General features: G+C 53.6%; 4 protein-coding genes across 4 annotated transcripts; 1 reads left to right on the top strand and 3 right to left on the bottom strand.

Annotated features, from left to right (window-relative positions):
• Positions 1 to 1,366: 1,366 nt before the first annotated feature.
• chsE (chitin synthase class Va) lies at positions 1,367 to 7,084 on the top strand (the record flags this gene model as incomplete). The annotated part of the gene is made up of 4 exons (XM_026744107.1): positions 1,367 to 1,479; positions 1,536 to 1,724; positions 1,773 to 7,000; positions 7,053 to 7,084. 4 exons carry the CDS (start codon positions 1,367 to 1,369, stop codon positions 7,082 to 7,084), a joined length of 5,562 nt encoding a protein of 1,853 aa, XP_026607270.1.
• A 747-nt stretch (positions 7,085 to 7,831) lies between these two features.
• Positions 7,832 to 9,005, bottom strand: DSM5745_02090 (uncharacterized protein; the record flags this gene model as incomplete). Its single annotated transcript, XM_026744106.1, has 2 exons — positions 7,832 to 8,428; positions 8,520 to 9,005. The coding sequence occupies 2 exons, from the start codon at positions 9,003 to 9,005 to the stop codon at positions 7,832 to 7,834; spliced, it is 1,083 nt and encodes a 360-aa protein (XP_026607269.1).
• A 342-nt stretch (positions 9,006 to 9,347) lies between these two features.
• On the bottom strand, positions 9,348 to 13,225 carry DSM5745_02089 (peroxidase/cytochrome P450 family protein; the record flags this gene model as incomplete). The annotated part of the gene is made up of 11 exons (XM_026744105.1): positions 9,348 to 9,400; positions 9,464 to 9,870; positions 9,925 to 10,049; positions 10,114 to 10,582; positions 10,641 to 11,355; positions 11,413 to 11,448; positions 11,503 to 11,640; positions 11,693 to 12,490; positions 12,544 to 12,630; positions 12,680 to 12,788; positions 12,848 to 13,225. The coding sequence occupies 11 exons, from the start codon at positions 13,223 to 13,225 to the stop codon at positions 9,348 to 9,350; spliced, it is 3,315 nt and encodes a 1,104-aa protein (XP_026607268.1).
• Positions 13,226 to 13,711: 486 nt separating this feature from the next.
• Positions 13,712 to 26,181, bottom strand: DSM5745_02088 (uncharacterized protein; the record flags this gene model as incomplete). The annotated part of the gene is made up of 9 exons (XM_026744104.1): positions 13,712 to 16,632; positions 16,679 to 18,523; positions 18,570 to 21,524; positions 21,578 to 21,801; positions 21,892 to 22,477; positions 22,530 to 24,731; positions 24,787 to 25,122; positions 25,179 to 25,496; positions 25,557 to 26,181. 9 exons carry the CDS (start codon positions 26,179 to 26,181, stop codon positions 13,712 to 13,714), a joined length of 12,012 nt encoding a protein of 4,003 aa, XP_026607267.1.
• Between the last annotated feature and the right edge of the window lie 280 nt (positions 26,182 to 26,461).

Below are 26,461 nucleotides of genomic sequence, written 5' to 3'. Positions count from 1 at the left end.
TGTTGTTATTTATACCACCGAAGGTTCTAGCCTAGCTGAAAGTGAAGGAGATTTTGAGCTGAGACTAAGTGTAATTTTCAGTTAACAAGTTGACTACTAGCGGTCTCTTATCAAATCGCTCCTCCATTGTCTGATCATCGGCACCCACTTTCTTCCAGAGCTTGTCGCTCCCCTCGATTCTCCTCAAACCCACGGCAAATCTTGCCAGGAAAACCGGGGTTGACGCTGATCGGGCATGACATGCAAACGTCTATAACGCGTCATCGAGAACTGTGCTTGCATTGATACAATATCGATCCTGCGTCTGCTCAGCAAGAAAATCAAGAAATAGGGGAAGCAAGCGAGCCCCTTTTCCAGTTCCTCAGGCTGCGTGGCGCTGAATGATTGCCGCTAATATTGAATGGCCGATTGGACCGGTTTCCGTCTCACATTCTTCGATCTGGTCTAGTTCCGTATCATATCTGAGACTGGATTTCAAATTTTCTGCTCACCTGAGGGCCATGTTTTCTATACCTATTTTAAGAACAGAGCACTCGATTTGGTACGCGTGCTGTAGGCTGGCCAAGGGTCTTTTGGTTCTTCCGCCCGGAGCATAACCAGGGACTGCCCAGGACAGGGACAGAGGGTTTGTTTATTGACATCAACAGTCCACAAACATCGCACAAACATCGTGCAAAGTATCGATAACAATGGAAAGGTATCTTGATGTGGAATAAAGATAGCAGATAGAAACTCCGATCATGGTACTTTGTAGAATCATCGAGTGAAACTGACTCCATCCCAACGGCAGTGGATCGAGGTCCCAGTTGAAAAATACCGCTTGTACCAGCGTGTTACAGCTTCTCCGCTATTGAATTCCCTTTATCATTCACAGCTGATCCCAGAGAAACGCCGCCGATTGTTGTTCGGCTCTGTTTCTGTTGCTGTCGTCTGGCGTCTTTTCTCACTCGTTCCCCAGCTTCAATTTTGTTATCGCAGTCGCTCTCGTTGCTTGCATTATTGAAAGTCGTGGCTTTGCTTTAGCCTCTCTAATACTAATCTAGATACCTTCGATCGTCTCTCGTTCAATCTGCCGCATTGATTGCCCGTCCATCTCACGATCGCTCGGACTGCCTCTGACGCCGCGAAACTCGAATACCACCTGATTTTGCATCTGCTCCATATCCGCGAGTCGCCAGAGATCTCTGCATCACCTGCCCTGACCATTTCTGCTTCGTTTGCAGGAGATGTACGCTTTTGTCGGTTGTTGATCGATTCCAACGTTTTTCGCCAAAGTACCAGGCCCAGAGCTTGCGCGTTTCGCCTCGCCTAGCACGGCTATAAAACACACTTCAGCACGATCTCCCCGGATCGAGGTTTCGGGGCCATGGTTGGGAATTCGCCAGCGGGACAGACCCCGTCCCATGTGCAGTCGTCACTGCCCTCGTTGCCAGCCCATTTGCAATCCGATACCCATCTCACCGCGCATCTAGCCAGCCGGTATGTTTCATTCTATCGTTCATACTTTCAGCCTATCTAACTTGACCGTCTACTAGATTCCATGTCGGTCTGCCCACTGCGCGGCTCTCCTCGCACGCACTTATCAGTCTGAACAACTTTACCTCATCCTCAAAAGGTCCTGATGGCGGAAAAGAAGGTAGTGCTATGGGCGAGGCAGAGGATCTCGCCCGAAGGGCTTATACTCGACTTGGTGCTCGGGGAGAGAATCAAGCGGTCGTTTTCCTGTAAGTACACACTGGTTGGCTTCTGTTCAGGTCACTGATCATTTCCAGAGGGGAGAGCGGCGCTGGTAAAACGACACTTCGCTCACATCTCCTTTCCTCCTTCCTCTCCTACTCGTCTACTCCGCTGTCCTCCAAACTGTCCTATGCCGCTTTTATCTTCGACACCCTCACCACAACCAAGTCGTTGACAACACCGACGGCGTCAAAAGCTGGATTGTTCCTGGAACTGCAGTATGACGCATCTTCATCCGTCAACCCCACGTTGATTGGTGGAAAGATCATCGATCACCGACTCGAACGTAGCCGAATCGCCTCTGTTCCAACCGGCGAACGGAGCTTCCATGTCCTGTACTATCTGCTTGCTGGCACAAGCGCCGCGGAGAAGTCACATTTGGGCTTGGACAGCCCTATCCACATTACAACCGCGGGTGGTAAGCTCTCGTCGGCCGACCACAAGAGATGGAGATACTTGGGCCACCCGACCCAGCTGAAAGTCGGCATCAACGATGCGGACGGATTCCAGCACTTCAAGACCGCCCTGCGGAAGATGGAGTTCCCTCGAAGTGAAATTGCCGAAATCTGTCAAATCCTGGCTGCTATCCTCCATATTGGACAGCTTGACTTCGGCAGCGGGCAGGCTACGATGACCGGTGCGGAGGAATCTGGTGGCTACTCCCACGAGGGTGGTGAGACTGTTACGGTAGTGAAGAACAAGGAAGTGCTCTCCATCATTGCCGCGTTCCTCGGCTTAGGCGTTGGGGAATTGGAGGCCAGCTTCGGGTACCGTACCAAGACCATCCACCGAGAGCGTGTTACTGTCATGCTTGACCCGAAAGGGGCACGACGAAGCGCAGATGAGCTCTCGCGCGTCTTGTACTCTTTGTTAGTTGCGTACGTGATTGAGAACATGAACCAGAGAATCTGTGCTGCTGAAGACAGTGTTGCCAACACGGTGTCAATCATCGACTTCCCTGGCTTCGCTCAAGCCTGTTCCACCGGCTCTACCCTTGATCAGCTCCTTAACAACGCGGCGATCGAATCATTGTACAACTTCTGTCTTCGATCATTCTTCGACCGCAAGGCTGACATGCTGGAACGTGAAGAGGTTGCCGTGCCCGCGACGAGCTATTTTGATAACACTGATGCTGTTCGTGGGTTGCTGAAACAAGGCAATGGGTTGCTCAGCATTCTAGACGACCAGACCAAGCGTGGAAGGACGGACGCTCAATTCGTCGAAGCGGTGCGGAGACGGTTCGATAACAAGAATCCTGCCATCACTGTTGGCGATTCTGGCTCTGGAACAGGATATGGGATGGTCTCTCAAAACGCTCGCTCATCCTTCACTGTGAAGCACTTTGCTGGAGAGGTCGACTACTCCGCCACAGGGCTACTGGAGGAGAACGGAGAGGTTATTTCCGGCGATTTGATGAACCTTATGAAATCTTCTCGCAGCGATTTTGTAAGGGAGCTCTTTGGTCAAGAAGCCCTGCAAACTGTGGCCCACCCCAAAGAGAAAACTGCAATTATACAAGCCCAAGTAAGCTCCAAGCCTCTGCGGATGCCCAGCATGGCAAGGCGCAAGGTCAGTCCAGCTTCACGCCTCACCTTCGACGCAACCCCAGCCGAAGATCCATATGAGACGGAAAGCCAAACCGGTAGTTCGGCCAAGAATTCTTCGGCCAAGAGGAAGGGCGGAATGCTTATGGGTGGCATGCAAGGCGCGGCAGGGCAGTTCCTATCTTCGCTTGACATTGTGAACAAGTGCTTGACCTCTGCCAACCTGAACCCATACTTTGTCTTTTGCTTGAAGCCGAACGACCGGCGCATCGCCAACCAGTTCGACAGCAAGTGTGTGAGAACCCAGGTTCAAACCCTTGGCATCGCTGAAATCAGTCAACGCCTGCGGAATGCCGACTTCAGTGTTTTCCTGCCATTTGCCGAATTCCTCGGTCTCGCAGACGTCGGTAACGTTGTTGTTGGTAGTGACAAGGAGAAATCTGAAGTGGTCTTGGATGAAAAGCGCTGGCCCGGCAATGAAGCCCGGGTTGGCAGCACAGGAGTCTTCCTCAGCGAACGATGTTGGGCAGACCTCGCCAAGGTGGGCGAGCGCGTCATCCCTTCCTTTGCTGCCTCAGACGACGGAGGCGAGGGACTTTTGCATCCCAAATCTGCCAACTACGCGGATTCTAAGGTTCGGCTCCTCAACCCCTCGGACCACTCACCCGGTGCATACATCTACGGCGACGAATCGAAGCAGGGGTCCAACGCTAGTCGCGACTTTGATGGACGCTCTGACGCCGGTTACTCGGCGTTTAACTCGGGCGATATGTTCCACAACCTTGAGACTAGGGAACAGATGCTGGAAAAAGGAAACGAGAAGCAGATGGAGGAGGTCGACGAAGTGCCCGTTTCCGGCAGTCGAAAGCGCTGGATGTTTCTTGTGTGGCTGCTCACTTGGTATATCCCAACTCCTGCAATTCGCTATATTGGTCGGATGAAGCGCAAGGATGTTCAAGTTGCGTGGCGTGAGAAGCTGGCAATTAACTTGATGATCTGGTTCTGCTGTGGCGCTGCTATTTTCATCATTGTTGGATTCCCCGCGCTCATCTGTCCTACACAACACGTCTATTCCGCGGCAGAATTGTCGTCACACGACGGCAAAGATGGCCATAGCTCGTACACTTCCATCCGCGGTGTTGTTTTGAATCTTGGAGACTTTCTGGATGCTCATTACCCGAAAATCGTACCGCAGTCGTCCTTGAAGAAGTACGCTGGTGTTGATTCCACGGCCCTGTTCCCGGTTCAAGTATCAGCGCTGTGCAAGGGCAAGGACGGCAGCATCGACCCGAAGGTCTTGCTCGACTACAAGCCGACCAATTTCTCTGGTTCTGTTACTACTACTAGTTCCGGTGACGCCAATTCCGTGTATCATGACTTCAGGTACTTCCACGGAAGCGACTATCGCCCCGACTGGTATGCCGAGCAGATGGAATACCTCAAGGCGAACTACTACAAAGGCTGGATTGGATACAGTGCGGAGTACCTGCATACCCTGGCTAGCAAATCTCAAAACATTGCAAGCATTGATGGGAAAATTTACGATATGACAACCTATATTGCCGGAGGTCGACGAATCCAAGGACGCGAGGGCGATAACCTTACCGGCATTGACACTGAATTTATGGACCCCCTGGTGGTTGACCTCTTCCAGCAGAAGTCCGGCGAAGACATTACAAAATACTGGAAGGATCTGCCACTTTCTCCCGCGATGCGAGAGGACATGTTGCTCTGCTTGAACAACCTGTTTATTGTTGGCCACGTCGACACTCGAAACTCGACGCAGTGCCAGTTTGCGCAATACTTCATCCTTGCCATTTCGATCTTGATCTGTTCCGTCGTGGTCTTCAAGTTCTTTGCGGCGCTGCAATTTGGAAAGAAGAATCTGCCAGAGAACCTTGACAAGTTTATCATCTGTCAGGTTCCTGCCTACACGGAAGATGAAGAATCACTGCGCCGTGCTATAGACTCGATGGCCCGCATGCAGTATGACGACAAACGCAAACTTCTAGTCGTCATCTGTGACGGTATGATTATCGGTCAAGGCAACGATCGCCCTACGCCTCGGATTGTTCTCGATATTTTGGGTGTGCCCGAGTCTGTGGATCCGGAGCCGCTCAGTTTCGAGAGTTTGGGTGAGGGTATGAAGCAGCACAACATGGGTAAGATCTATTCTGGTCTGTACGAGGTGCAGGGTCATATTGTTCCCTTCCTCGTTGTCGTCAAGGTTGGAAAGCCGTCTGAAGTCTCGCGCCCTGGTAACCGTGGTAAGCGTGACTCTCAGATGGTGCTGATGCGATTCCTGAACCGCGTCCACTACAACCTTCCCATGAGCCCTATGGAGCTTGAGATGCACCACCAGATTCGGAACATCATTGGAGTCAATCCCACATTCTACGAGTTTATCCTTCAAGTCGATGCTGATACTGTCGTGGCGCCGGATGCTGCAACTCGGATGGTTTCGTCCTGTTTGAACGATACCCGAATCATTGGTGTCTGTGGAGAAACATCGCTGACCAATGCCAAAACCTCTGCGGTGACGATGATTCAGGTGTACGAATACTACATCTCACACAACCTCACCAAGGCTTTCGAAAGTCTTTTCGGTTCGATTACCTGTCTGCCTGGTTGTTTCACCATGTACCGTATCCGATCCGCCGAGACAGGAAAACCGCTCTTCGTGAGCAAGGAGATCGTGGAAGCGTATTCGGAGATTCGAGTCGACACCCTGCATATGAAGAACTTGCTGCACCTCGGAGAGGATCGTTACTTGACGACCCTGCTTCTGAAACATCACCCCAAGTTCAAGACCAAGTACCACTTCCGGGCACAGGCGTACACCATTGCCCCCGAAAGCTGGGCGGTCTTCCTTTCGCAACGTCGTCGCTGGATTAACTCTACTGTGCACAACTTGGTTGAGCTGATCCCGCTTCAGCAGCTGTGTGGGTTCTGCTGCTTTAGTATGAGATTTGTCGTATTTATCGACCTGATCAGTACCGTCGTCATGCCCGTCACCATCGCATATATTGTCTACTTGATTGTCTGGATCGCGAAAGACACGTCGTCTATTCCGTGGACCTCGTTCCTCCTTCTCGCCGCGATTTATGGTCTGCAAGCGATTATCTTCATTGTCCGCCGGAAATGGGAAATGATTGGCTGGATGATTATTTACATCTTCGCCATGCCCGTGTATGCCCTTGCTCTGCCGCTCTACTCATTCTGGCACATGGATGACTTCTCCTGGGGTAACACGCGTGTCATCACTGGAGAAAAAGGCCGCAAGGTCGTCATCTCCGACGAAGGAAAGTTTGACCCTGCGTCGATTCCGAAGAAGAGGTGGGAGGAGTACCAGGCCGAGCTGTGGGAGGCCCAGACCTCGCGCGACGACCGATCTGAGATTTCCGGCATCTCATACGGAACCAAGTACCACCCTGCCGCGCAGTCGGAGTATGGATTCCCTGGGGCACGACCGATGTCCCAGCTTGACCTACCTCGGTACACGTCTCGCATGTCGCTCGCACCTTCTGAGATGATGAGCCGGCACATGGATATGGAGATGGAGGATGTCAACCTGCCAAGCGACGACGCTGTCCTTTCCGAGATCCGAGACATTCTACGCACGGCCGATCTCATGACCGTTACGAAGAAGAATATCAAGCAGGAGTTGGAGAGGCGGTTTGGCGTGAGCCTGGACTCGAAGCGTCCGTACATCAATTCTGGTAAGCCGCGAACCCGTTGCCTTTGGAATAGCCTGATGCTAACATACTGCAGCCACGGAAGCCGTCCTATCTGGCCAACTGTGATTTATCGTCCATATTATAGACGAACATTAGCGCCTCGTTGTTGGTTTGGTTCGACATGAGTGTATAAAAGGGTCACCTCATCTAATATTTATATTTCAAGAAGTGTCTTTGGCGAGCGATTATTTAGCCGGCGTTTTCTCCTGTTTTGATGTCTAGCATACTTCGTTATCTTACATATTGTACCCCTTGGTTTGCGAGCTACCTTGTTCAAATTGGTGGCAACTACTACTGTACATGGCACTTTTGACAATCATTGACAGAATATATTTGGAGGCCCGCTTACCAGTGGACCAAGTGGTTGCAGATTAAAGAAAAGTATGTACTTAGCTCAGTACAGTAACAAACTTTTAAACCCAGTAGAGGGGAACTAACTGTCGCACACAATGTCATCCTCAAGGCCTTTTCTCTACAAACCACCCTCTGACCTCAAACCTATCCTCAACCCCTCCATCCTCCTTCCCATCGTTCCTTTGATAATCATACCGGTGGTACTCATAATCACGATCCTCCGGACTCCCTCCATCCCTATACTTCCACAACCTCGACAGCTCCCCCAAGCGCCTCTGCACAACGCCCCCCTCAACCTCCACATCCACCAACGTCTCCATAAACCCGCTCTCCTCGCTAAACATCGTGTCCAGGAAATGCGTGTTTAGCAAATGCCCCGAGCCCGACCTGACGATCACGGGACCATGGAACTGGTTGAACGGCCGGCAGTGCTCGCCCTCGCCCTCGTGCCCCTTCTCCTTATCCCCATTGCCATGCGCCAGGTGCTTGTCCAGGTAACACCGCGGCGCAACATACTTCGCCATGACAACCGAGCGCACCGTCGCAGCCGGCGCCGACGTAAACTGCAACACGCCCAGGTTCGAAACCATATCGCTCGTGTTGGCGTAGTGCTCCACGTGCCCTAGGACCCGTCGCCCCTCGCTCCTGAGGGTCGTCTTCGGCCCTGGCCCTGCGTATCGAATCCGCTTCGGCCATACCGGCCCTTGCCGCAGCGGGTTCCGCAGCACCCGGCCCGCGCTCGCGAATGTGTACACCTCCAGTTTCCCCATGATCTCGTCGCCTAGTTCGCTGTACAGCCAGTCGAGTATCGCGGCTGCGATGAGCCCGCCTTGTGAGTGCGCGATCAGCACGACTTTGGTTGTGTCGGGTGAGGAGAGGGCTGCGTGGAGTTGGGCGCGGCCGACGCGGGTCGCGCGCGTGGTGTAGTTGAGGTCTCGCTGGATGATGCACTCGAGGATATCGAGGAGGAGGCCCTTTGTTGGATTGTGGATGCCGATGATCTCGCGGTTGAAGATGTTGGCGAGACGCGTGAGGTTTGCTTGGTGCCAGTGTGTTCTGCTCGCATTAGCACTTGTTTTCAGTTGAGGAGGAAGGAGGAAGGGAGGGAAGTGTACCCTGTCGCAACCCCATTAACGAAGAACCATACTTCGCCTCTCTTATCGCCTGTGACATTAACGCATTCTCTGCCCTGTGGTCGGCCCACGAGGCTTTTTTTATATTGAGGCCGTCTATTCAGGAGCCATGTTATGCCTCCCGTTATGAGCGCGAAGGAGGCGTAGAAAACTGCGTGCACAACGCCTGGGACAGCGAAGAGAGCTAGGAGTGCAGGGGGGACGCTTGCGATTAGGATGATCTGGCTTGTTAGGAGGATTGTGTGGAGGATCACATCGCGGAGGTTTGACGGCGTTGGGTAGAGTTCGGAGAGCGGGGTGCTGGTGGAGGGGCGGGGGAGCGGGAGAACGACGTTTGGTAGCAGGGGAAGAAGGCGGAGGACGGTTAGGGCGTCCTGAATTGTTAGGTAGAATGGGTTGGAGGGGATGTCCTGTGGGATTGTGAGGAAGGAGGAGGACGGGTTGTAGGGGTCTGTGGGTGGAGGAACGCTTGGGTGTGGGTTCGGGTTGTAAGAGGCCATTGTATGTGATGGATTGATTTGAGGTTGACTTGAGGCTGAGTGGAAAAGACAGACAGACTAGACTATCTATAATTATACTAGATGGCAGGTTAACCATTATGTCACGACTAGACGTTTGCGGAAATTGGAAACCTTCCGTGGTGTAAGATGCCATTGTATGTGACAGATAGATTTGAGGCTGAGCTGAAGAGACAGACAGACTAGATGATAATTATACTAGATGACAGGTCAACAATTATGTCACGACTAGACGTTTGCGTAAATGGGAACCTCGAGTGGCTTCAGTGGCGTGAGGGTGAGCCCGGCTAGGTTTGCCCTAACTCAACCTACCAGACTAAGACTTCATTCCTTCTTCTCAGCCAACCCGCCCAAGCCAGTAAACACGACCTTCTTGGCTGTACCACTGTGTTAGATCACGACTCAAAGTAAGCTCAGAAAATAATACGAGAATAACTCACTCCGCGGGAAAACCCCCCAATCACTACCATCCTCCTCCAGAAACATCCGAAACCCATCATGCTCCTTACTCACCATCTCACCCTGCATGCCGTCAGCACTTCTCAATCCATCCAGCTTCCCCATAACCTTCAGCAGTGCTGCTCCCGCCGTGGTAACAATCGCTCTTCCTAAGCACGCATGCGCGCCCCATCCATGATGGATATATAGCTGCAGCGGCCGATCGAGCTTGATTTCCTCGGGATCCGGGAACGTCTCAGGGTCTCTACCCGCCGATGCAAAGTCTGCAAAGACTGTGTCACCTTTCGAGATGGATTTTGTGGTTGCCCCGTCCTTAAGAAGTGTTGGTTTTGAATGTCGGTTGTTGTAGGTTCGTAGGACGCCGTTGGCGGGGGTGGAGAGGCGGAATCTGCATAGTCTTTAGCGACATACAAACGGATAAAAGACAAGGGAGCAGGTATACCCTTCCAAAGCGTATTTCTTCAGCTTCTCAAAGGCTTCCGGCTCCTCGGATCGAGCGAGTCTCTGAATGGCCGGCCAGTGCATCGAATACCGGTCCGAGAGGTAGAGATCGAGCATTTGCGCCCACTGCAGGATTTAACATCCACGTCAGCTTTCTTCGATGAATTGTAGATAATGAAAGAAAGCTTACACCCATCGCCTGCGTCGCTCCCGTCGCCGCCGCCGTAGGAACAATCATCCAAACAACATCCTCAACACTTTTGCCCCCCTCCTTCAACCTCTTGACCAGTTGCGGCCCATACCCGCTCAGTATCAAAGGACTCGAGCCCTTCCCGCCAAAGAGCCTCGATGGCCTGCTGAATAAGTACTCCGATGCAGACCACCCCGATTCAGATGTACTCGAAACGACCCTGCGCATGATCTCGCCCAAGCGCTGACTTTCTTTCGCGGCGACAGCCCGGTTCTTGATAGATCGGGCAGCGTCCATATCTAAGAAGACATAGCGGTATAGAGCGAAGAGGGCCTCGGACAGTTCGCGGGGCGTGTATGCGTCTGCTGTACTGGACTGATTGGTGCCGTTACCGTTTTGCCCGTTCGTGGACTTCAACGGGATAGCGAAGAACTCGGCGCAGAAGTAGGCGTGCGCGAGGTTGCACACACTGCATGAAAAATTCAGTATTCATTCCCTCTATCTCAAAAAACAAGGAGGCAACATACTCCCGTACAATATCAACCTGATACATCGAATCCCCCAACCTCTTACTATACTTCCTTACCAAATCCGCCGTAATAGCCTCGTAAAACCGCCGAAACTGCTCCAGTGCATCAGGAACCCTATACAGCCGCTCCGCCATGAACGTGCGCTGCTCCGCATTTGCCACGGAGTCCCCGCTGAGCATGTAATCGTGCTGTGTGAGATGGTAGATATTCTTGCCCCACGGGACATGTAACCCCTTGGACTCATTCAACAACTCGACAACGCCCCTCCAACTCGTGATAGCCACAGGCGGCTTTGTAAACTCAGGCCTCTTATACTCAAGTCCTGACAGACCTGTAGCTCCGAACTTCTCAAGCTTTTCGAATATCTCTTTGTTCTTTGCTGGAGTGGTGAAGGGGTACAAGGCGTAGACGCTGCTTGCAGTGTACCAACCAGGAAACGCGCGCATGAGGAGCTTATACATGACGCCGCCATTCGCAACGTCGAAGTCTGACTCTGCGATGTTGAAACCGAAATTAGTTAGGTTGACGGGGCTGTAGTCGACTGTGTAGAAACGGTCTCCGCGTACGAGAGCCACGGCGTCCGAGAGGATTGCGAAAGAGATTGTGAAGCCTGGGCATAGGCCGGCGCCGGGGGAAAAAGGCTTCTTGGCTTCTTCGGCTTGAATCCCGACGTATAGCTCGATGTTGTCTGGGTGTCCGTAGAGGGCTTCCACTGTTGTGTGTTAGGTGGCACTGTCTGGGTTAGATTGGGTTAGGGTTAGGTGCCTACATGCTTCAGCGACTTTGGGATCCGAGTTGACTTCCGCTATAGATTTGTTAGCTTGTTTAGCCTTCTAGGAAGTCAAAAGAGAAAGCAAACCAAACGTCGAATGCGGCTTCAGCTTGAAAAACATCCTCAGCTCGTTCAAGGTCGCGAGGCCCCACTCCCTGCCTTTCTGTATGCCCATCATCTCAATGGCTTTCATGCACTTGGGTGTATTGCGGGCGCCAAATGCTCCTGCACTCAGTCAGCAACCTGCCTCATTCAGAGGACCTCGAGGAAAGCATACCAGCAACACTCTCACACCCATCCTGCAACACCTCCACAAGATCTTTATCCGCAAACATCCCATCCTTCCCCCTCTTCAGCCCCCCGAATGTCCAACTGGACGGTTCCCCCGGTGCCGCCTTCTCAAAATATTCATGCAGCCCACCCAGATACCGACCAACAGACAATCTACTCACATCGATCTTGCTCCCAAAGATCTGACTCGACAGCTCATTCAGCCACTCCTCATCTGCAACGCTGGTCGTTGCGTGCCAGCGGTATATCATATTGAACTCAGCCGAGATCTGGTTACCCACGCCGCGGGGCAGACCCTCGCCGTCAAAGACGTTTAGGGCTTTGCGCGGGTCAAGCCGCCAATCGCTCCGCGGGTTGGCGGCGTTGTCGTTGAGATTGAGAATTGTGCGCAGGTAGTCATTTAGGATTATGGAGACGTACAGCGCGCATGTTATTAGGCGTCCTGTTTGGAAGAGGTCTTCGTCTCGCTTTTGCAGGGCCCAGACATAATCTGGGCTTTTCTCTTCCCCCGAATTTGGGAGATTGAAACGCCCTGCCTCGTTGATCCGCGCGAGTTCTGTGACGACGTAGTTGTGGAATCTGTTGAATGCTATCATGAGCGCACACACGCCCGGTGGCTGCGAGAGGAGCCGCTTCTCGGAGAAGGTGTCAGGCTTCAGGAGGCCGTCGGTGAAGGTCCGAACTTGGGTCTGCTCGTCTTGACTGTGCCCGTACAACGGGCCGAGATCGAGATACGAGGAGTTTTTGACGCGGGTGCGGTCGTTCTCATCCGTGCAGAAGAGGTCTATCCCTATTAGTCTCTGTCTCCTTCTTTCTGATGGAGTCGAAGCGAGGTACCGTGGATGATAATCGTAGCAAAGTGGAACAACATGCTTGAGATCTTGGCTGGATGCTCCTTTGCGTGTTCCTGACGGGCGAGGAGTGCTGCCTTTTGTCAGTACCTACGGGATATCTCCAAGAGATGATAACATACTATCAAATATAAGCCCCGGGTCTGGCAAAACCGCCGGACGCGGATGTTTTGGAGATACTGTCCGCGCATAGTGACTCCCCGATGCTCCAAGATGGGGGTACATGATATTCTAGCCATTTTTAGCCCACAGGATATACCATACCTGTTTAGTGGGAGAGAGAAAGGTACATTGAAACTCCCATCGGCCCTCCGATACCGAAACTCATCGCCGATGTAGCTCAGCGGCGGATGATGCAGGTTATCCCAGAGCGTCTTGATGAACGTATCCGTGATCTTTGTCCGCAGGGCCGAGCTGTTGGGTAGGCTGGAGAGGACTTGGATGATGCTCTCGGTCAAGTACTTCTTATCATCAATCAACCCGCCATTCAGCCCCGTCTGCGACAGCTCACGTAGGGTACGGAAGTCGGCGGGAATGCGGTGCGCTTGGCTTAGGAGATCTGCTTGTACGGAGCTCAGCAGGGAGGTGAGCGTGGATTGTTTGGGTTTTGAGGCGGGCGAGAAGGAGGAGAGGTCTTCGGTATCGGCGCCATTTTGCATGAACGGCATCTCGCTGGTGAACCGACTGTTAGATAGATAGATGGTGTCTTTGAGTGCACGTAGGATACTTACCCAGGTTATATGCTAGACGCCCCATTGCATCATTCCCAGTTCGCCTTTCCGGCAGCGTTCGACGGAGTGGGCTGACCTGTGGAAAGTTTGGACGATGTCATCGGCAGAGCACGATGGGAGAGTGACCATGACTGACTTTAGGCGTAGTGGTGAAACTCTAGATCATATGCAAACTCCAGACAGCAATATGTAGAGAGGATGAGGTTGAGCTGAGAAGGAAATTGGCAGTGGATTGATGGAATGGGTGATGTGTTTAGCTTAGAGGGCACCAGTCTTGGTCGCTGCTTCCCCAGTGGCTTCCGTCAACATTCGCTCTTTCACAGTATGTCCTACGCCAATGGCCCAAAGTTGACAATACATCTCATATTCATTCTTAATTACATAGCAGATTTCTGCAAAAGCCCTAGACTACACTTGTAAAATCTACCTCCTCAACTCAACCCCAACACCACCCATAGACACAAAATCCGTGCTAGAGAAATGCCAGCTGAACCCTTCCCTCTTCGCCTTTCCAGCCCACTGCAAAGGCGGCAAGCGCTCAAAGCCCTCAACCGACGGGAGCTGCAGCATATCCATGTACTTGACCACATGGTCCATGGTCATCTTGACCTGCGCCGGGTGGTGGATGAATCGAGCAGCATCCGAGTCAGAAACCTGCCCAACAGCAGCGGACGCAATATCGGCACCTAGTGCGTTGGCTGGTGTCAGATCAAAGCTCCCTGTCCAGCCGCTGGGGGCAGGTAGGGCTTGTAGCTTCTCGACGAGAGCAGAGAGTTCCTCGAGGAGTTCCATTGGGACCGGTGCATCTGCATTTGTATCCGCATCCGACTCTGGCTCTGGGGCTGGCGTGAGTCGGTGGATGTGTACGGGCAGTCCTGTCTGCTGGGCGACGTTTTCGAGATAGACTTCTGACGCCCACTTCGACGCGATATAGCCATTGGAGCCGTCAGTGGGCGGGGGGCACGAGGCCACAGACTCGGACGCATAGTTGTCGCTAGCTCCAGGGTTGAGGAGATGCACCCCGCCACTGGAGATAAAGTGTAGAGGCGCCTTGTTCTGCAGCGCCAGGTCAACGAGGGTCTTGGTGGAGAGGACATTCGGCCCGCGCAGTTTGTCGTAGTGGTCCCAGAACGAGCGGTTCGCGCCACTGTGGATCACAAGGTCTGCTTCTGCCGCGACGGAGCTGAATTCCCCTTCCGACATGCTCAGAAGAGGGTCCTCAAGGTGCCCGGCATGTATCGTGATCTTGTCGGAGTTGTGTGCTAATTCGCGAGGAACGTCGGGGGAGTGCCCTCGGACTGCGACGCAGTGGATGCGGGTCACATGCTCGTTTGCAATGAGAGACGTCAAGACGCGAGAACCGAGATAGCCGGTTGCTCCTGTAAGAACGACGGTGAGGTTGGTGGTCTTTCGGTGAGTAGAGGGCTCTCCAACGGCGAGGGTTTCGGGCACCGAGGTCTCAGCGTCCCAGTCGATGACCGCCAGTGACTCGCTACTCCGGATCTTAAGAGCCATTGCCGCTAATGTGCTAGCATCGTAGAGCGCCATGACAGGAACCGATACGTTGAAACGGTCGCGGATGAGCCGTTGCAGGCGCACGAGAAGATAGGAGTTGCCGCCGAGGTGGAAGAAGTCGCTGCTAGTGGAGATGCTGGCCGACTTGACGACGTCCTCTGGAAGACAACCGGCCCAGAGTTCTCGCAGAGTCAGTTCAGTCTCGCTGAGGTCATCGCCGTTCGCTTGGTCAAGCCCGTCGACTGTAGGCAGGGGTTGCGCCGCAATCGCTCGACGATCTAGTTTGCCGTGGGAGTTGAGAGGCAGATGGTCGAGAGAAATGAGCATGGCAGGACACATGTACTTCGGTAGAGGGAGACGCTGTTGGATGTGAGTCAGGAATTCCTTCCGTTCAGCCTCAGGGATGTCAGCCTTGAGTTCGACATGCGCAACCAGGAAGTCTGGATTCCTTCGGTCTGTGACAATAGCGTTGACAACTGCACCGGCGGCGGTTTCGAGAATAGCGGCTTCCACATCGCTCAGGTCGATCCGAATGCCATTGAGCTTGACCTGCGTGTCGCCGGCCATACGGCCTTCGTAATAGAGCTGACCATCGGGACTATACCGACCAATATCTCCAGACCGGTAGATCGTAGGAAGCTGCCCGGGGTAGTATCCCGCAGGGGTGATAGCATCTCTGACGAACAGCTTTGTCGTCAGTTCAGGCCGGTTGAGATAGCCCGGTATGTTTCCTGCGCCTGCGATGACAATCTCGCCACTCATCCCAGCCGGCACAGGTTGCAGGTTCCGGTCAACCACATATACGGCCATGTTCGCTAGTGGAGAGCCAAGGGAGACGGGGGCTCGGGGGTCGACAGGCACGTCGGTAGTACTGATCTCTGTTCCGGTGATCACACCAGCCTCAGCAGGACCGTAAACATTGACAAGCTTGATGTCCGGGCGATTGAGCGCCTGAAACTCTTTGACCAACGCATTGGAGAGGGCTTCTCCGGATGAAAAAGCGAACTTCCATTCCTTGGCGGCACTCAAATGGGCTGATCCGTGACGGAGCCACTGTGCGTACTCAGAAGGGGTTGCATGGGCCCAGGTGATCTGTTCCGACTGTATAAGCTTGGTGATAGCGAGGGGATCCAGGCGTGTCTCGCCAGGTACGACGTAGAGCGTTCCTCCATTGCACAGCGCCATGAGGATCTGCTGCATGGAAACGTCAAAGCTGGGAGCACTCTGCTGCAGCACCTTCTCGGAACCGACCCTAAAAGTGGTTGTCATGGCCTCGACCTGGTTGAGGAGACTGATATGCCGGATGGGAAGACCCTTGGGCACACCGGTGGAACCGCTCGTGTAAAGAATGATGCTAGTCTCGTTTCCATCAGCAGCGATTGATGGGAGCGGCATCTTACCACTGTCTGTCCCGCTAGCAGACACTGTAAGAATGGAAGTCTGTTGACCAGCCTCAAGTCCAGGGGCATCAGAGAAAGTCCGCTCGTGGCAGAGGATAGCAGCAGGCTGGCAATCCTGCACGATGCGCGAAAGCCTCGAGCAAGGCACACGTCGGTCAAGGGGCAAATACACGGCGCCGACCATCCAGATCGCCAGGAGCGAGCAGATAGAGTCCGCTGTGGGCTCCTGGTATACGCCCACAATACTACCCTTGGTCACACCGGCATCAAGGAGAGTGGCGGCAATTGAGCGAGAACGATCAACCGTCTCCGCGTAGCTTAGCTTGGCGCCTTCGCCGTCAACTAGGGCTGGGGCCTCTGGTTGGGTAGTGGCAACCTCGAGGATTCGTTCAATAGGAGTCGAGGGCCACTGGGAGGTAACAACGGGGCCTGATTTGTCAGTATACCAAACAATTCCAACTGTTGTAAGACTCACCCCGTCCAAGCTTCTCAGCATGTTGGATATCCTCCTTGTCATAGAGGGCAAGCTCTCCAATAGTGCGAGTAGGCTCCATATATGCGCACATTTGGACAAGCTGTACATAGCTCTTCAGGAGAAGGGCCACACTATCAGTGTCATAAAGATACTGCTGCATACGGAACCGAATGAGAATCTCACTCGCAGAGACATCATTGATGTCAACAGCAAGGTCGAAGAAGTTATGCGTGAGATGCGCATACACCTCATCCTCAACCACACCCAGTCCCTCCGGCGCCGTGAACTTGTGCTGCAGGTAGTCCATAAACACCTGGAAAACAGGCGTATAGGCAGCCGAGCGGGGCGCCTCCAGTTTCTCGAGCAAGGCGTTAAAGGGCACGGTCGAGTTGGCAAGAGCAGCGTAGGACTGCTTGCGTGCCTCCTCTACCTTTTGCGCAAATGTTTGATTGGGCTTCCTCTCGAACTTGAGAGATAGCATATTGACCAGGTACCCGACTGTCCGGGCCACACTGGGGTCCGCACGACTGGCATCTGCAAAACCAATGCAGAGCTCGTCCGTGTCCAGGAACGCAAAGAGAAAGACGCGCAAGACGGTCATGAAGAAGTGGAACCGTGTTGCCTTGAGGGCGCGGCATTGTTTGCGGATTTGTTCGGCGGTGGCGGCGTCGATGGAGGCCATGGGGGCTTCGTTGAAATGGTATTTCGTCATGGGCAAACGAGAGCTAACTTTTGCAACGGGGAAAAGAGGAATCGGGTCTGGGATCTTGCCTAGGATGTTACGCCAATAGGCCAGCTCGGAGCGCTTGTACCCAGCTTGGAGATCATTCCGCTGTTTGATCATGACATCTGTGAACTGGGTAGTAACTGACGGCAGCATTTTACCCTGGTACAAGGAGTTCAGCTCATCGAGCAAGACGTTGAAGCTGAAGCCGTCGATGCTGATATGGTGGAAAGCGAGGACCAGCAAGTGCGTGGTCGGGGTGAACGAGAGCAGCAAAATGCGGATCGTTTCGCCGGCCTCAATGTCAAACACGTAGTTCTGGACATCTTCGCAGACCTTCTTGGCCTCATCAGCGTCAGCAACCTGGATTGTCTCCAAGCGTAGCGGCGAAGTCTCTAGCACCCCCTGCGTGGGTTCGTCGTCGTTGTCGGCATCCACGAAGAAGGCGGTTCTCAAGGCCTCGTGCCTTTGGCCAAGCAGCTGCACTGCGTATTTCAGATCGGGGAGCCTGATGGAACCCCGGAGAGGAAGCCGGAACTGCATATTCAGCACCGTCGGGTCATCGAGGTGCTTGACCAGGAAGAAGAACTGGAGCGAGCCGTATCCCATCTTGGCCTTTCGCACGTACTTGGGTTCGTCGAGCGAGACAGGCTTCTCAATTTTGACAAAGTCCTCGGACGCAACGGAACTCGACGGGGGCGTGGTTTTGGACGATAGCGAAGGCTCCTCCGTTGAGCTGCTCTCCCCGTTAGATGTGGACTCGTCTTCCTGAGTCTCCTCGGCTGAGACACCCTCTTCCTGAGGCACAGCAGTAACTTCCACGACCGGAACTTTCTCATCGGCACTTGGAGCGTCAGCTGTAGCGGTGTCCTTGCGCGCCACCTTGGGTATCAAATCCGGAGACATGCGCTCCATCGTATCCTCGACCATGGCTGCTACTGAGGCGCCGCCAAGCAGTTTCAGCACCGGCATGTCAAGGTCCAACTCCTTGGTGAACCAAACGCGCATATCGACCGCGACAAGCGAGTCAATGCCCAGCTCAACAAGACTGGTGTCAGGGGAGATGGCGTCGTCCTCAGGGTCGAGACCAAGCTGCTTGTATAACGTCGATATCAAGCCATCTACAAGAGTTAGTTTTGTATCCTGGAAGTGTCCGAGTGCACTTACTGGTGAGAACCTTCTGTACATCCTCCATAGTGGTCTGCTCCTTGAGCTGGGATCGCACGGACAAAGACTTGCTGTCTCCTCCCTCCGCAGTGACGTGCTTGGTATGCCGGTAGTACGACAGACGGGGCATATCCAGCCAGGCCGGCGGGTTAGTCTCTCGGTCCGGGTCAATTGGGCGCAGTGCGGAACTGACTTCATGGTCGCGTCCAGACCCAGGAATGCCAGCAAGGACCGCCTCAGCGAAGAACTGGAGGAAATCGTACTCCGAGATATTGGCATAGCCCAGCTTGCCCAGTCGCTCTAGGATACTGCGATCTGTACGGGTGATGTAACCTATTCCGAAAATGCCCGCCAGATTCATCACACTACCCGGTAAGCCACGCTTCCTGCGTCCCTCAACCAGACTGGCCATGAAACCGTTCGCTGCCGCATAGCTGGTTTGCCCAAAGTTGCCTGTCACGTAGGCGAGAGAAGAGAAGACAATGAAGAAGTCCAGATCCGGAGAGTCGAAGAGCTCATTGAGATATGTTGTACCGTCGACCTTGGGTCGAAGTGTTTGGTTGAAATCCTCGTGCGAGATGACGTTGAACAGGCCGTCGTTCAGAATCATTGCGCCGTTACCGACGCCTGCCACAGGGGGAAGAGTCTGCCTGATCTTGCGGACCACGTCGTACGTAGACTTGCGGCTCGTTGCGTCCATTGCCATGATCTCAACGCGGGCACCGTAGGATTGCATCAGCTCGAGCCAAGCAGCCTCAACGTCTGGTTTGCGACTCGTGAGGACGACATATCGGGCGCCGCGCTGCACCATCCAGCGGCAGAGCGATCTTCCTAGCTCACCCGTCAGACCTACCAAGAGGTAGGTGCGGTCACCTCTGAAGGTGATTTCGTCTTGCACGGGTGATAGCTTCACCAGGGCTTTGGGCTGACTCTTCCAGTTGAGGATCTCGATCTCACCGTCCGTAGTCCTTTGGATCACTTCATCCAGCGAAAGTTCTTCTACCGCGTCCTTGGGTATCTGAGTAAACAAGTCTGTGGCGCGCCGAAGAAGAGCTTGCAGATTAGCTCCATCAGCAGCACCCCATTGGCGAGACGAGGTACTGTAGAAGCCAGTAATAGAAAGAACCCTAACTTGAGGCTGTGATTCAAGTTGTCGTGCGATGGTTCTTCCGAGACCCTGGCCCTCGGACGCATCCACGAAGCCCGCAATATCTGCTGGCAAGCGACGAGCAATGGAATTTTCGGGACTGGATGGGTGGATAAACACAAAGGGCATACCAGATTCGAGATTGGCACGGTTGGCCGTAGTGAAGGAGACACGACCGGAGGTGAGGGCTATCAATGTCCGAGCGAGGGTAACACTCGGCTCATGTACCAGCAGTTGCCCAGTTTGCGGCATCCGGCTCAAAAGCATGGTACCCAAGCACACGTTGGCTAAGGTCTGGAGCAGTGCGGCCTCCTCAGAGCCTGGAATGGATTCGACGTTGAAGACCCAATCCTTTTGAACCTGGACTTGGGAGGCATTCTGTCGGGCAAAAGCAAGAACTCGCTGTTTTGACTGTGCGCACTCTCCCGTTAGAATATAAAGGTGACCCACCCCATCGATTTCAACGGCCTTGGTAAATGATCGCGAGACGTTGATTGTCATCACATTCTCAGCTGCTGTGACCGGGCTGGGCGACGTATCTTCTTCGAGATCGAAGTGACCGTTTGCATTGGTCAAAACAACAACACGCTCTGTGTCGACATGCAGGTCCACAGGCTCCCTCACGGTCCTCCTCCACGAGTTATACTGCAGGTTCCGCCTGGCACTAGGCGCATACCTAGGGATATGGACCTGCCCCCCACGAACTCTGATCTCGCGTTCGAGCGTCCAGGCAGGCCGGTACGGCTCTCTGAAGCCATTCCACGCGTCCGAGATCTGGAGCCTGAGCAGGGTCTTGACAATAAACTCGGCGTCCGGCTTATCAGCCACATCAAAGTCCAGAAACTGGAAGCGCATATCGGGTTGTTCACCAACCAAACAGCGTGCCACGCCGTTCATCATGTTTGCATAGGGCTGCTCGCCTGATGCACCTTGAACAACCCACAGCACGTTTCGGCATTTCTCTGTCAGCAGCTGCAGACCTGCGAACCGCTCTGGAGTAAAAGGGGAGAAGACGGGACGGTCAAGCTCGACGAGACTCAGCAGCATCTGGCGCGGGTGAAAGTGTGATGTCTCCAATGCTTCAACGGTCTCCACGACAGTGACTTGCTTAATCTCTGCGTTGAGCTCAAGCTGGCGCTGAATATCCTCAATCAGGTCGTAAGTGGCATATCCGCCTCCACCAAGAATCAGAAGATTGTCGATTGTAATTGTGGTCTTGATATCCTCTTCTTGTTTTTGCGTTTGGAGAGGCTGCCTGATCAGTCCCATCTGCCGGTCAACAGCCTGCGTAAGCATTACCGAGAACGGAGCCATAAAGACACCGTGATCTGGCGTCGCCGTGTCAAGGCCAGAGAACCCGGTGGCTTCAAACAACTGACCCCAGCGTTCCTTAGTAACAAGCGGATGGTGCGGTCTGCCGTCATTCTCACCAACCCACCAACCCGGTAGACATCCAAAGAAGAAAGTCGGGCGAAGCGGGTTGATGTCCGTGACTTCTAGAACTACCAGATAACCACCGGGCTTCAAGAGCTTTCGTGCATTGGACAGTGTCGTTTCCAAGGAGTGTGTGGCGTGGAGCACGTTGGAAGCAATGATTAAATCGTAGCTCCTTTCGGTATGCCCTTGCGCGCAGGGCTCTTTTTCAGCATCATACGTCTTGTAAATCATCTTGGCGGCATGCTGCTTGAAAATTGCATGCTCTTGGGCTTTGAGGAAGAATCCCGCGGAGACATCGGTGTACGTGTATGATGAGTAGTGGTCGCCTATGCTTTGGAGAACCGCCTCAGTTGTACTGCCTGTTCCAGCGCCTGTAGTTCCAATTAGCGTACACCTACAACAATAGGTAAGAAAATGGACATACCAATCTCAAAAATATCCATGCGCGGGAACCGATGCGAGAGCTGCTTGACTAGCCCGGCCAGGCACTCGTTATACTCCGCAAAGGCATACGTATTCCGATAGATATGCTCCAGCAGTCCGCCATTCCTGACCAGCTCGAGGAGCGAGAACTCGCCCCGAACAAACGGAATCAGGTTCTTTCCGACGTGTGTCAAGCTTTCAAAGTCGGAGTACTTGGCTGTGAGTCTTTTTGGATTGCATACATATCAGCGTCAACCATGGATAAATGTTTTCATGTAGCGTTGGTTAAGGGTGGGATGGAATGTGAGTACGTACTCGTCCAGCGGTCCCTCCAGCATCTCCCACGTATCATCCATCCACTCCTTCGGAACAATAGGATGCTCCCCGCGGGCCACAACGCCCACGACCTCGGTGGCCCAATCAAGCATTTTCTTCGGATGCCACTCGCACTTCTCTCTCTCCTCGGGCGTAATTGCATCAACCAGCTGCTTCAAGTAGAAGAAGCAAGCTCGCTCGACGTAACGCGCATGCTCCCATTCCTGCTCGGTTAGTTTCCACTCACCTACATTACCTGCGGCCGCAGCATTAGGTTCCTGCAACGCCCACGTGGTGTCGGAAAAGACCTCCTTATCATCGTTCTCCGTTACAGGCGCAAGCGGGCTCACCTGAAGCCCTTCAACTTGGACTGCCTTGTTGATGCCAGACGGATTGAAGATATCAACATCACCGGCTACACCGTCAATCGGAGAAACGGATACGCTGGCGTCGAAGGGTAGAGAGACATTCAAGCCAGATGAGAAGGAGGCGCTGGAACAGAGGGTTGGGTCGATGGTGATGCGTTTGATGCGTGTTGGCACGAGCACTGTCCAAAGGCGGCCATCTCCAGGGGCACCCATTGCGCCTTTGCTATCGTTAGCTTGAGGTAATGTAGGAGGAATAAAAGATCTTCTCACCGAAAATACCCTGAAACGCAACGTCCAGCGTTGCGGGGTGCAAAATCAACGACGTAGTATATCCTGGCTCTGCTGCTTCTGTAGTGGTATGAATAACGCCCGACGCAGTGTCGGTTGTACGCTGCAGTGAAGTAATCGAGCGGAACATGTCCGTGTAATTATACCCGAGGCTCCAGAGCGTGCTGTAAAAGTGCTCAATATTGACGTCGTTCATACGCACGGGACACGGGGTTCGTTCAGGAAGAACCTGAGTTTGATCCGACTGAAGCTGCAGACGGACAGCAGCACAGGAGGCCATGGTAAATCCAGACTCCTTGGAGAGACAAATATCGCAGGTAAAGTTCGCTGTGATTTGATCTTCGGCTTCAACAACATTAGTCAAAGAACAAACAACCTCCACAGCAGTATTCTCATCTTGGAATGCCATTGCCCTCAGGACCTGGACATCGCTTAACTCAACGAGTCCAATCTCCTTCTCCGGAACAAGTGCTTTTGCGGCCTCAATCGCCATGACAGAGAATCCAGCACCCGGAAAGATTAGCTGCGATTGGACTTGGTGACCCTTTGTCCAGGAAAGCTGAGACGGCTTGATAAAGTTGCGCCATCGAAACTCGCGGTCTAGACTATCGACTCTCACACCCAGAAGCTCGTGATGCGCCGCTGGACGCAATCGTAGGGCTGAGGAAGATCGAGACTCCATCCAGTACTTACGCGAATGGTCCCATGTGTATCCAGGCACGCCGGGACACAAACCTGGTTTGTCTTCTAAACCGGTAGCGAGGAGAGCGTCAACTTGGGCAAAGTCGATTATGTCTTGGGACATACTGGCCCAAACTGCGCCAATAGCGTCGGAAAAGGCTTCGACATCGTCTGTGTTGCGAGATAGAAGGCCGGTGTAGGGGACGTCACGGGCGAGCTTGTCGGTTATTGTTAGGGTTGCAGGGCCCTTGAGCGCGGCATGTGGGCCAACTTCCAGCACAAGACCGATGTCGTTGATGTTGGTCACGGCTGCTTCGAGGGCTTGCGAGAATAGCACTGGCTGGAGGAGATTATCGCGCCAGTAGGTATCAGCGAGCGTCGCAGAGACCTCTTCGCCAACTTCCTGCCCCCCCAAGACGGAGGAAAACCAGCGGCAGCTCTTCTTAGACTGGGCTTTGAGAACCCGAACTCCAGCCCTCTTCATGGCGTCAACATAAGGCTCAGCGCACGGCTGCATGTGGTAGGAGTGATACGCCGTATCGACTTTCAGCAAACGCGCAAACTTCTTCTCGTCTTCGAGGATAAACTGTGCCTGGTGAACAGCATCTGCATCTCCAGAAAGCGTCACGCTAGAAGACGAATTACTCGCTGCGACCTGGAGGCGACCCTCGAAATCCTCCAGCTCACAAAGCTCCGTGGCGTCAGCCATGTCCGTTCCAGCTGCCAGCATTCCTCCAGAGGTTCCATCGCGTCCGTGGGCAAGCTTGCCAAATTTGCCACGGTAGTAGGCAACTCTTATTGCGTCGTTGGAACTGAGGTACCCAGCGGCGTAGGCGGCTGCAATCTCACCACTTGAATGACCGACCACGCCATCAAATGAGACGCCAACGGAATGCAAGAGGTCGACGAGCATGATCTGGACCGCGGTGCAAAGCACCTGTGAGAACTGGCCTTCCATGACGCGCGAGTCCTCGGCCTCTCGCTGGAGCTCCTGCGAAAGAGACCAGGATGGTCGATCCTCTTCCGGCAGTTCAACCAATGACTTTTCTAGACTGTCGAATATGTGCCTCGCAGTAGCTGAAGACTGCAGCAGCCTCAAGCCCATCTTTGGCCACTGTGCGCCTTGCCCAGTAAACACCCCCAGAATCTTCTGGTTCTTGACCGAGGCTCGGAGACCCAGTGATTTGCCATCTTTGTTTTTGCCGTCAATCTTGGCCTGGAGCTTTTCTTTTAGTGTCTCGACGTTGTTTCCCGAGACGGTTGTTCGGATTGCGAAAGCTGACCGCCGAGAGAGTGTCCATGCGACGTCTCTTAGCTTTTCCGGGTTGGTGTCAAGATATTCGACAAAGCTGGTGAGTTGCGCCATTAAGGCCTTCTCGGAGTATCCTGAGAATGTATAGGGGATGGCAGTCTCGGTCATAGTCTCCTTGCATATCTCAAGGCTGCTATTTGATGGCGGGTCATAGCTCTCGACGATTGCATGTGCATTCGCACCGCCGAATCCTGAAATAATAGTTGTAAGCAGTGATCATGGCATGAGTTAGGGCTGAAGACCCACCAAAACTATTTACACTCGCGCGTCGAGGAACCCCCGGGGCAAGGGCCGGCCAAGGCTTAGCACTAGTCAGGATCTGGAGTTTGCCGTAGTATGGCTCGATATCTGGGTTCAATGTATGGAAGTGCATATTTGGGGGCAAGGTTCTGTTCTGGATGGCTAGCGAGACCTTGAGGAGACCTGCCAGACCAGCGGTGCCCTCGGTGTGTCCGATGATCGTTTTTATTGAGCCGACGTAGAGCGTCTCTGCATCTCCGTCGGTGGTGTTCTCGCCCTGTCCGAAATATGCTCTGTAGATAGCTCCCGCTTCTTGGGGGTCGCCAGCTTTGGTTCCGGTTCCTGGGCATGGTCAGCGGACTTAGGGCTTAGAACTTAGGGAGCAAGAAAAAGCATACCGTGTGCCTCAAAGAATTGCGGCCTGTCTGCCTGTTTGTTCAAGTCCAGCCCGGCACGCTTATACGTCGAGCGAATGAGCTCCGCCTGGGCCACGTTGCTGGGCATAGTGATGCCAGTTGTTCGCCCATCCTGATTCAGGCCCGTCTCCCGAATAACACATTCAATGGGATCGCCGTCTGCGATAGCTTGGCTTAATGTCTTCAGAACAACTGCTGCGACGCCCTCGCCACGAGCATATCCGTCTGCATCGGCGTCCCACATGCGTGAACGGCCTGTAGGTGATAACATGTTGACATTGCTCTCCGCGATGTAGTTTGCTAGTTCGAGTATCAGTATACACACACTAGCCGCATAAAAAGAGAAAGAGGAACACATACTCGGAGTGAAGATCAAGTTCGCCCCCGCGGCAACGGCAACTTTGCTGTTGCCCTCCCTCAGCGTCTGCACAGCATGATGCAGGGCCACCAGACTGGAGCTGCACGCTGTATCGATCGTCATGCTAGGTCCGGTCCAGTTGAAGAAGTAGCTCAGCCTGTTGGACAGAATACTCAGGGCCGTGCCCGTGGCCGCATACTTGGGCACAGACTCGAGGTCTGCATAGGTGATGTGTGCGTAATCGTTGCACATGACGCCGACATAAGCCGCCGTGGCCATCTCCGACCCCGCCAGGTCCTCGATCTTGTGTCCGGAAGCTTCGATGGCTTCGTATACAACCTCCATCAGGAACCGCTGCTGCGGGTCCATGCTCTCCGCCTCCGAGGCGGGGATGTTGAAGAACTGGGCATCGAAGGCGCGTGTGTCTTCATCAATCTGGTAAGAGTGTAAGACGTTGGAGGAGCCATGGTGATGGCCGTCTTTGTTGTAGAACCCGTCGGCGCTGAAGCGGTTGATCTTGCTCAGGACGTCGCGGGGTTGAGAAAGAAGAGTCCACAGCTTCGAAGGGGACGAGGCTTGGCCCGGGAAGCGGCACCCGCTGCCGATGATTGCGATTGGCTCCGGCATGATGACTAAAGTGATTGAGAAGAGGTAGAGGAAGGAGAGAAGAAGTCCAATTCAGTGGTCAATCATGCCACGTTCAATGCCTTCAATATAGAATGGCTCGATACTTGCATGTATAGCATCAGGTACGACTTAGGGCTTACTTGCTAACACCCAAGTGCTTGATTAGTCGACAGTCAGCCACTCAGCCGCAATCGAGATCTGACACCGTCAAATTTCCCGATTAGGAAATATCACCGTCAGATCTTGTGGAGTACTCATGCTTTTCGACTTTCCAAGATAG

The sequence above is a fragment of the Aspergillus mulundensis genome, assembly GCF_003369625.1.
Source record: "Aspergillus mulundensis strain DSM 5745 chromosome Unknown scaffold_1, whole genome shotgun sequence".
NCBI lineage: Eukaryota > Fungi > Ascomycota > Eurotiomycetes > Eurotiales > Aspergillaceae > Aspergillus > Aspergillus mulundensis.
This window is presented reverse-complemented; position numbering and strand designations above follow the sequence as displayed.